At 35.7% G+C, this 11,060-nt stretch overlaps 1 protein-coding gene across 3 annotated transcripts in view; it reads right to left on the reverse strand.

Annotated features, from left to right (window-relative positions):
- nr2c2 (nuclear receptor subfamily 2, group C, member 2) overlaps positions 1–4,081 on the reverse strand; it is a 29,799-nt gene extending 25,718 nt beyond the window's left edge. Inside the window, exons 1-2 of one of the 3 annotated variants that reach the window (XM_048211045.1) lie at positions 3,820–4,081; positions 184–308 (exon numbers count right to left, since the gene is read on the reverse strand). In XM_048211045.1, the coding sequence (XP_048067002.1) occupies positions 184–243 (60 nt within the window). In that variant the 5' untranslated portion in view covers positions 244–308; positions 3,820–4,081. The remainder of the gene's footprint in view (positions 1–183; positions 309–3,819) is intronic. The other 2 variants (XM_048211044.1, XM_048211047.1) reach the window with 2 other exon arrangements.
- Positions 4,082–11,060: the final 6,979 nt, after the last annotated feature.

Here is an 11,060-nt window from a genome sequence, read left to right on the forward strand (position 1 = left end):
TTGGAACCAAAGACACCTCTCATACCATTCACATCCAAATTTAATTAAACTAACTGATTGGCATCTATACCAATATTAGTCTTTTTCCATTCCAGTTCCTACCATAATAGCCTACACAGAGGATGAACTGCTGCTGCTTCTGGATGGACGATTCATCTTGTACCTCTCTCTCGCATCACTCACCTCTGAAACCTGCTCAGTGGTCAATATCTGCTGAGCCAGCACCTCCATATTGGTTGTCATGGTGATGTGAGGTCATTAGAAGTGTCTGATTGGACCAGCTCTGCATCTGTCAACAACACCTCCACCTATACGCCAATCAAATATAGATTATGAAGCATAGCCAATATGTTTTGAAAGCACAATATAATATAACATTGCAACACTTGAAAATAGACAGACAGCAAATATCTGCAGATTTGAAAGATTTTATAGGTGGTTTGATCTAGACAGGAAAAAAACTTTACTCAAATAGTTCACATCTTTAATTCGATCACAGATATGCTCATCGCCCACTCTTTCAGAAAATATTTTGGCACTTCTTTGCAATAAAGGTATTATTTTTTAACATTTAGTTACCATAAGTTGAATCAAAGAAAAATAACATTTTACAATATTTATTAATCTTGGTTGATGTTAATTTATAAATATTAATTCAAGTAAATTTCAAGTTAGATTCTGAATGCATTAATGTATGTTAATGTATAAAAAGTTTAACTGTTAATGATGTTAGTGTGGATGTATAAATTAACATCAACCAATATTAAGAAATATTGCTGCTGTAAATATATTGTTCAGTGTTAGTTCATATTAACTACAGTGTTAACTAATGTTAACATTTACAATCATATTGCAAAGTGTTACAGATATTTTTATGGTGCTGCCTTCCATCCATGTTCTTTATTAAATGCAGATTAATCTTATTCTCTTCATATATGCACACAGGCTACTTCTAAATATAGAATTTACTACAGAATATATGATTCTTAGTCTTCATCCTCCAAATTGGTTCCTGTAGGATTCTACATGACAATAAAAAAACTAAAAATGAGGCGACAAACAGCATGGCAAATTGACTTAAATGTAATTAAAGTCAGCATGAAATGAAGTTGCGCTAGACTTTCCGCATATCTGAGTGAAACGCTTCTCAAACAAGAACAAATGTAGGGCGGGGCTTGATTTTGTCTGTGGGAAATTGATTGGATAGTTGTGGTTTGCTATTGGTGGATTTCATGTGAGTGACAGGTTGCCCCGCCCCCAAAATGTATGACTTCATAAATGTTTTTATTTTCCTAAAAAACAATTTTACAATTACCTGATATTTCTAGGTTTTCTATGACATTATCTTTTTCGCAATATTTCTTATTTGTGAATTGTACACTTAAGATATGTGAATATTTGGTGGTATGCAATACATTTTAAAATACTGTGATTTATTCTATTGTTAGTCAACTGATGTACTAATTACAACATTGTTACTATTCATTTTTAGCAGCACTTATGTCATCATCAAAACATAATTGCATATATTTGAAGCTGTAAGTCATTTATTGATACCATCCATGTCAAAAAATAGATTCGAGTCACAGAAGTCAGATGATGCAGTATAAACTTTTTGCTTGGCTGGTATTACTGCTGATCGGTTACAATAAGATTAATAAAGGTAACCTGCCACAAAAAATGTGAATCCAGTATATTAGTTTCCTCAGTGTCTCCTAAAGCAAAAGAGCCAAGTGACTTTTTAAGACTTCAATTTAACTTTAACCACAACATTTATATTTGTTGTCAAATTGACGGAGACAACTGTATGGCACAGAATTAAAAAAATAAATGTAATTGCAACTTTTTATCTTACAATTCTGAATTTTTTTCTTGCAATTTTAAATGATCGACTCGCAATTCTGACTTTTTTCCTTGCAATTTTAAATAATCGACTCGCAATTAGGACTTTTTTTCTTGCAATTTTAAATGATCGACTCGCAATTCTGACTTTTTTTCCTTGCAATTTTAAATGATCGACTCACAATTCAGACTTTTTTTCTTGCAATTTGAAATGATCGACTCGCAATTCAGACTTTTTTCTTGCAATTTTAAATGATCGACTCGCAATTCTGACTTTTTCCTTGCAATTTTAAATAATCGACTCGCAATTAGGACTTTTTTTCTTGCAATTTTAAATGATCGACTCGCAATTCTGACTTTTTTTCCTTGCAATTTTAAATGATCGACTCACAATTCAGACTTTTTTTCTTGCAATTTGAAATGATCGACTCGCAATTCAGACTTTTTTCTTGCAATTTTAAATGATCGACTCGCAATTCTGACTTTTTCCTTGCAATTTTAAATAATCGACTCGCAATTAGGACTTTTTTTCTTGCAATTTTAAATAATCGACTCGCAATTCTGACTTTTTCCTTGCAATTTTAAATGATCGACTCGCAATTCTGATTTTTTTCCTTGCAATTTTAAATAATCGACTCGCAATTCTGACTTTTTTCTTGCAATTTTAAATGATCGACTCGCAATTCTGATTTTTTTCCTTGCAATTTTAAATAATCGACTCGCAATTCTGACTTTTTTCCTTGCAATTTTAAATGATCGACTCGCAATTCTGACTTTTTTCTTGCAATTTTAAATGATCGACTCGCAATTCTGATTTTTTTCCTTGCAATTTTAAATAATCGACTCGCAATTAGGATTTTTTTCCTTGCAATTTTAAATGATCGACTCACAATTAGGACTTTTTTCCTTGCAATTTTAAATGATCGACTCGCAATTCTGACTTTTTTCTTGCAATTTTAAATGATCGACTTGCAATTCTGACTTTTTTCCTCGCAATTTTAAATGATCGACTCGCAATTCTGACTTTTTGCCAAATTGTCAAATAAAAAGTCACAGTTACCTTTATTATATTTTATACAACTCATCATTTTCTTTTATTACATTCACAGTCATTGCCTACTTTTTCTAGAAACCATGTTATATTGGGAATGTTGGATGACAAAAAAGCAGAATGTTTCAGTAATGCATTGTTAATTCTGATTAAATTCTTTATCCAGTGCAAGAAGACAAAACCTTAACCTTTCTTTGTATTTAAAAGAGATTTTCTTTTGTAGATATTTTCCATCATATTTTTTATTTATATTATTTGTGTGCTTTTCTTTACAGTTTTATTCTTTTACTCTTATCATTTTTAATAAATGTATATTTTGTTAATAAAAGTGCCCTACTGCCTCATAGCGGAAGTCGTGTTCAAAACACGGAACAAAATGGAGACTCTGGCACAAGGCCAAGAAAAAACACAACACGAAGGCTTTGTTAAACGTCCCTTAAAAATAATTAAATCTGAAAACATTCGTTATTCATCCTGGCAGCAATATTCAGGTTAAGTCAGACGACAGCTCAAAAGTATCGACTAAAATGAACGAACATTAAGGCGCAATCCTCCCACTGAAGGACCCGCGGTGGCAAAGGTAAAAGGGTCGAGTTCATATGTTAGCTCTCAGGCTAACCAGCTAATACTTTAAACATCTGCCAATTCATAAACCACAGCAAAATTACTGATTCAATTATATTTATACACAGCACTTGGTGTAGGATAGAGTGGAATATGCCTGGCTATCTAAATCATACTATGCTCGGTTGGGCTTTTTTCGTTAAATAACACACTTGCTCGAGTGTTGACAGCTCGGATGAGGACTGAGAGCAGCTCAGGCCTGTTTCTCTTCATCCACACATCAAGCTGCACAAATGATTTATTTTTCACGCGAACGTTTTGACCAACCATTGTGCAACATGCAGAAATGAAAAGCTGCTTACCTGTGATATGAACGCACGCGTGTTTTTTGATCTCGGGTTTATTGCACATTATTTGTTATTGTTTTACTCCAGTGAAAGGTCATAGTTCGTGACCCCGTTTGCCAGCGTGCTAGAGTTTTTCTTCCTCTCGGGCTCGTTCACGGTTGCGCGGACACGAGCGTCTGGAGCTGGGCGCCGCTGACGTCATGGTGTCTGTCTTCAGCACGAGCGCGGATTGGCAGCCTGTTTTGGACACTTTATTTCTATTTCACACAGCTTTGACGTTAGATAACAACATGTGAAAATATTTTCTTTATAATCCTGAGTTAACCGTGGGATTGTTTCTCTCTTTTAATGCGTCTAGTAAAAAACAAAACTGACCTAACTATTTCTTTCTGCCTACACAAAAGGAATAAATTATTCAGAATAACATTGAATCTTATGTATAGAAATCACAATCTATTTCCTGTTTTGTGTCAAATTTCTCATTCAACATGTCGATCATGATTGAGCATCTAAAACACAATTTTTAACTGATATCAAGAAAGAATAATAGCTATAATGAGAGGTAATAATGCTACTTTATAAAATACATGTTATATGGTTATTCTATAACTGACTGCATTTCTGTCTTAAAAAATAATTATATTTCAGACAAGCAGTGGAAAGTGGTGAATATTATAATAATTTAATAATTTCTACAACACTAGTCATGCAACATGGAATGAATAAGGGCTTAAAGCGATAGTTCACCCAAAAATGAAATTTAGTCACCCTAGAGTTGTTCCAAACCTGTATGAATTTCTTTTCTTCTGCTGAACAAAAAAGAAGATATTTTGAAGAATGTTGGAAACAGAACAGTTGATGGACCCCATTGACTTCCATGGTATTTTTTTTCATGGTAAGTCAATGGGGTCCATCAACCACATTCTTCAAAATATCTTCTTTTGTGTGTTCAGCAGAAGAAAGAAATTTGTACAGGCTTGTAACAACTTGAAGGTGAGTAAATGATGACAGAAGTTTCATTTTTGGGTGAACTATCGCTTTAAGATTAGTAGAAGGGGATCAGTTTCAGCAAGTCAGTATTTCTGATTAAATATCTTCTTTTATGGTTTGTATCCATGCGCTTCTGGAATGAAATTAAACCACATGGTTCTGCAGTAAATATCTAATTAAAAAAATGGATCAATGCAATGCATTCAAATAGTTACCACACAGAAAATAACTACTGAATGTGATTTTGTTCACTCACTCACAAAGGAAATACCATGTTAATATACCAAGTGTGTTTCATTTTATTGCTTTTTTTATGTGTGGTCTGCTGTGGCATTTATTCAATTTTAATTTATTATATTCTGTACAACTTATGTAAAGTTAAAGGTTGAGGACAAAAGGTTGAAGACAAAGTTTTTGTTTTTTACATTTTCATTAAAATATATATGAGTTATATTAACTTAAAAAAAAAAAAAATCCTAACATTCCAGGATTATTCTCCTTATAGTGGACTTCAATGGCCTCCAAACGATTGAAGGTCAAAATTACAGTTTCAGTGCAGCTTCAAAGGACTTTAAACAATACCAGACAGGAAATAAGGGTCTTATCTAGCAAAATAATAAAAAATAAAAATGTATATGATTTATAAACACAAATGATTGCCTTGCAAGTGCTTCCAGACCGCTTTCCGTATTCTTCAAAAAGCTTACGCTGTATGTCCTACACCTTCCCTATTCTACTTACGGAAAAAACAGAACTGGTGCCGCGTTCGTTCCGTAATTTGAATATGCTCAGAAGCCTGTGGTGCAGGCAGGGTGATGTCTGACCAAGGCGGAGCCGGAGGGATGAGAAAACCCGGTGGAGCCATAAGGGCAATGTACCCAGGTGGAGCCAAGGGAGAGTGGAGTGATGGGATCGACGGCTGGAGGCAAAACCAAAGGATCCTCTTGACTGGGTGATGCTGGAGACCAGAAGACCCGAGGCAAATCCACACAATAGAGGCATCAGAGGAGGAGCCAAGGGGTTGAAGGAAACCAGCGGACGAAGGGCTGAAAAGGGTGCTGGAAATATGAAAAGGGTTTATTGCGACTTCCCAACTCATAAATATACGAACTTGAACTCATCACTGTAAAAATGATTTTTGCTGCTTGTAAAATTTACTTTAAAAGAAGCTAAAGCAACATAACTGCTGAACATTTTGTAATTAATTGTGTTCTATCCATTTATATACGTAAAACTGAAGTTTACTTAAAAGGTTAGTTCACCCAAAATGAAAATTCTGTCATTAATTACTCACCCTCATATCGTTCTACACCCGTAAAACTTTTGTTCATCTTCAGAACACAAATTAAGATATTTTTGATGAAATCCAATAGTTCAGTGAGGCCTGCATCTCCAGCAATCTCAATGAACCTCTCAAGGTCCAGAAAGATACTAAAAACATATTTAAATCAGTTCATGTGAGTACAGTGGTTCAACCTTAATATTATAAAGCGACAAGAATATTTTTTGTGTGCCAAAAAAACTAAATAACGACTTTTCAACAATATCTAGTGATGGGCGATTTCAAAACACGTCGAAGCTTTATGAATCTTTTGTTTCGAATTAGTGGTTCGGAGCGTGTATCAAACTGCCAAAGTCACGTGAACTATTGAAATTTCAAACCCTTATGACATAATGAAGCCTCATTTGTTGAAATCACATGACTCCAAACCACTGATTTGAAACAAAAGAACTATGTTCTGAAGATCAATGAAGGTCTTATGGGTGTGGAACGACATGAGGGTGAGTAATAAATGACATTATTTTCATTTTTGGGTGAAATAACCCTTTAATCCATTTGTTTTGGGACTACCTGAATCGTTTTTGTTAACTCAAACTGGGCAGTGGATTTTTAGTTTATTCATTGCATATTGATGGATCAGGAGAGTAAATGCTGAAATGATGTGTTATTTCATATGTTTTTGAGTACAGGGAAAGTGTTTAATGCTCAGTGATGTTTGACCTTTAAAAAGGTTTCTTTTATGATGAAGTTTTTGAGGTTATCGGGTTTTTTGTGGTAGAGTTGGGTGTCTATGAATGTTGCTTCACTAATGCAAGTGCAGTGGCAAGCCACTCCTTTATTGCAAGCTCTTTAAAATAAGAAACATTTTTCAAAGTGGTAATAAAACAACGATTACTGGAGTATGTTTTACAAGAAAATATATCTTTAATTTTAATTCATTGTTAGCTACTTGTTCTTTGTAATTATTTGTAAAATTTACAAAATTTACTAGCAATTTCCGAGTGAAAATTGTTTTTACAGCAATTTTTTTCAGTGTAGAATAAATGTTTATATTTTAATAGGTTTGATTTTAGTGCACCAGTTGTCATGTTGCTGGAGTCATCCATCTTGAGGGACACCTCATAGACCCTTTTCACAGACTGTGTTTTAATGGTCATCAATATACTGCAAAGTTTTTTATATTTTAATTTTTTTTTAAATGTATGTACATTTATTACGGAGCCCCTAAAGGGACATGGTGGTAGAAAAAAAAAGGGAAGGAAGGAAATTTTACGTGGTGGTGGAAAAAAATTTGGGATGAAAGGAATTTTTTTTTTCAAATCTTTTGCGTTCCCTCGCAAAGATGTTTTGCGTTCCCTCGCAAAGATTGCGTTCCCACGCAAAGATGTTTGCGTTCCCTCGCAAAGTTATAATCGTTCCCTTGCTGTGAACTCGGACAAACACTTCCTCTTTAATGTCCCGCTGGCTGACAGTAGTGTTTCAGTTAGTAACATGCACACAAATAATGCGCGGCTTATAGAGTTTGAACTTGTTGGACTCAAAAATGAAGAAATGCAGTCAGTGCTTAAGTCAAGCAGTTCAGTTGGCAATATATTCACAGATTCGAGCTTCCCGGATTAGTAACTCGTGAGCTAAACGTTGTTAAAAACACAAATGAAGCTACTTCCAATCATAGTAACCTAGACAACAAGCTACAACAACCCAATTTTCCTCAAATGTGTTTTATAATAAATTGGTCTCTATGAGCAGGCGGCGGAGATACACGCCTGAAGGGACCGTCTGAAAAGTGCAAAACCCAACACTTAGTTTGATAAAAAAAAAAAAAAAAAAAATGCATAACGTTTATGATTATTAATTATTAAATAAAATAATATAATAATAACTTAACTGTTATTAGTAAAAATATTAAATAAATTGTAATGCCATCAAATCCAGTAAGCCATTATCATGCAAAAGCTGTTGTATGTAAGCTGTTTACCAACATCATTTGTGTAAAGAAGGCCTTTAAGTGCTACTTGCCAAACTAAGTGTTGTAGTACCTATAACCAGCAGGAGAGCAGTGATGTATGAACTGAATTTGGTGCCAGTACAGTGTGTTACAGTGAAGTTATTGAGTATTTTTCGTAATATAAAATTAGCAAAAGGGTTTCGGGTTTTGCACTTTTCAGACGGTCCCTTCAGGCGTGTATCTCCGCCGCCTGCTCATAGAGACCAATTTATTATAAAACACATTTGAGGAAAATTGGGTTGTTGTAGCTTGTTGTCTAGGCTACTATGATTGGAAGTAGCTGCATTTGTGTTTTAACAACGTTTAGCTCACGAGTTATTAATCCGGGAAGCTCGAATCTGTGAATATATTACCAACCGAACTGCTTGACTTAAGCACTGACTGCATTCATTTTTGAGTCCAACAAGTTCAAACTCTATGAGCCGCGCATTATTTGTGTGCATTATTAACGTATGTTACTAACTAAAACACTACTGCCAGCCAGCGGGACATTAAAGAGGAAGTGTTTGTCTGAGCTCACAGCAAGGGAACGATTATAACTTTGCGAGGGAACGCAAAACATCTTTGCGAGGGAACGCAATCTTTGCGAGGGAACGCAAAACATCTTTGCGAGGGAACGCAAAACATTTTTGCGAGGGAACGCAATCTTTGCGCGGGAACGCAAAACATCTTTGCGAGGGAACGCAATCTTTGCGCGGGAACGCAAAACATCTTTGCGAGGGAACGCAAAAGATTTGAAAAAAAAAAATTCCTCCCATCCCAAATTTTTTTTCCACCACCAAGTAAAATTTCCTTCCTTCCCATTTTTTTTTTTCTACCACCATGTCCCTTTAGGGGCTCCGTAATACATAACACTATGCTTAGTATTATATTATCTACAAAAATCTAGTTAATGCTGCTGTGAGGGAAGTTGTGAAAACACTATAGTTTAGTTTTTCTTTTGCTATTTGAGCAAATGGAAACACAAAAAAATATATTTAATGTATTCTCTCATTCACTGCTATAGAATTTTACCCAACTATGATGACTTCTGCTTCTGAGAAACCCGGAAATGTGAACAGGGTCCATACTCTTATTGCACCACGAGGAACGAGGAGTGAGGAATCTTCCAGAGGAGTGAGGATCACAGTAGAAATAAACATGCATAAATAATTTTAATGTATCTTTTATCTTTGAAGTTTAAATAAAGCATACATGTTACATATTTTAACAGGGCATAGTGCTTTATTATCTTTTCCTTCCCTATTGTGACGTATATCCGAGTGAAACACTTCTGGAACAAGAACAAATGTAGGGCGGGGCTTGATTTTGTCTGTGGGGAATTGATTGGATGGTTGTGGTTTGCTGTTGGTGGATCTCATGTGAGTGACAGGTTGCCCCGCCCTCGTCATCAGAGAAGAGAGGAGATGACACTGTAAGACGGAGGGGTCTGATTCAAGATTACAAGGAGCATGAATTAAAAAATTATGTGCACAAATAAATAATTTTATACCATGGGCTGTCTGAATACTCGATTCTGATTGGCTGGAAGGTGTGCATAAAACCTGTTTAATATTAATATTAATGCTCTGCTTTCAATGAAACACATATCACTCGCAAACAGATATTGGAGATCACGCTGTTCACACACAGAAACATTCAGGAGCACAGAAACCTATCAGCACTGCCCCATGAGTATTATTAATAAAAAGCTTCGCTACTGAATTACATTTCTCAGCAATGATGGGGCAACATTGCTGTTTTTGAAGGAATTAAACTCACAGCTTCAATGTTATAGAGAGAGAGACGCTGCACAGATGCAAACATCATTAAAGGATTAGTTCACTTTCTAATTAAAATTCCCTGATAATTTACTCACCCCCATGTCATCCAAGATGTTCATGTCTTTCTTTCTTCAGTCAAAAAGAAATTAAGGTTTTTGATGAAAACATTCCAGGATTTTTTTCCTTATAGTGGACTTCACTGGAGCCCAAACAGTTTACAGCGATCCCAGATGAGGAATAAGGGTCTTATCTAGAGAAACCATCGCTCATTTTCTAAAAAAAATGTAAAATTTTATATGTTTTAACCATAAATGCTCATCTTGAACTAGCTCTCTTCTTCTCTATTTGAATTCCGGCAGTGTAGACACTGCTAAAGCCCCGGGTATACTTCACTTTCCGCGCCCGGACGCATCACGCGCGCAGTCGCGTCCACGCGTCTTTCAAAGTATACTAAACCAAGGATGCACGCGGATGACAGAGTTCGACACATGCGCAGTGCAATTTTTTCTATACTATTACCAGACAACCGGACATTCGCTAGGCAGGATCGGAAAGAAAAACAGTGCAGCCACCATTGCAACATAGTTCAGAAGATACACCAAGAGAACAGGAATCAAAACGATGGAGAAGGCACGCTTCTGAGTTTACTCGTCTTATTTTTTAATCGTTCTTTACACACTCTTGTTCGACGATTGCACATTGTGCTCAGTACTGTGTGTATTGCCACCTAGTGGACTCTTCTTTCCTGCTTGTGCATGCGCTGTTGCACGCGCACCGCAAAGTTTGAACTAATTGTTATATACTTGCACTAGCATATTGTGTATGACAATTTAGTTCAAACTTTGACCTGTGGAGGGCACTAATACACTTAGAAGTGTCTAAACTGCCAGAATTATAATAGAAGAGAAGAAGAAGAGAGCTAGTTCAAGATGAGCATTTATGGTTAAAATTCCATTAGTACTTTACACAAACCTGGTAAATATCACTGGCAGGAAATGGAGGAAAGCTTTATTTTGCCCTCCAGGGGCCTGATGTATAAACGTTGCGTACGCACAAAATGGGCATAGAAATATGCGTACGCATTTTTCCACGCACATATCGGGATTTATAAAAAATAAACTTGGCGTAAATAAGTGCGCACCGTAAGGATGCTCTTGACCGTGCGTACGCACTCTTTTAGAAGAGTATGTGTTTTGGCGACACCAACTGGCCC

The sequence above is a fragment of the Megalobrama amblycephala genome, linkage group LG12, assembly GCF_018812025.1.
Source record: "Megalobrama amblycephala isolate DHTTF-2021 linkage group LG12, ASM1881202v1, whole genome shotgun sequence".
Taxonomy (NCBI): domain Eukaryota; kingdom Metazoa; phylum Chordata; class Actinopteri; order Cypriniformes; family Xenocyprididae; genus Megalobrama; species Megalobrama amblycephala.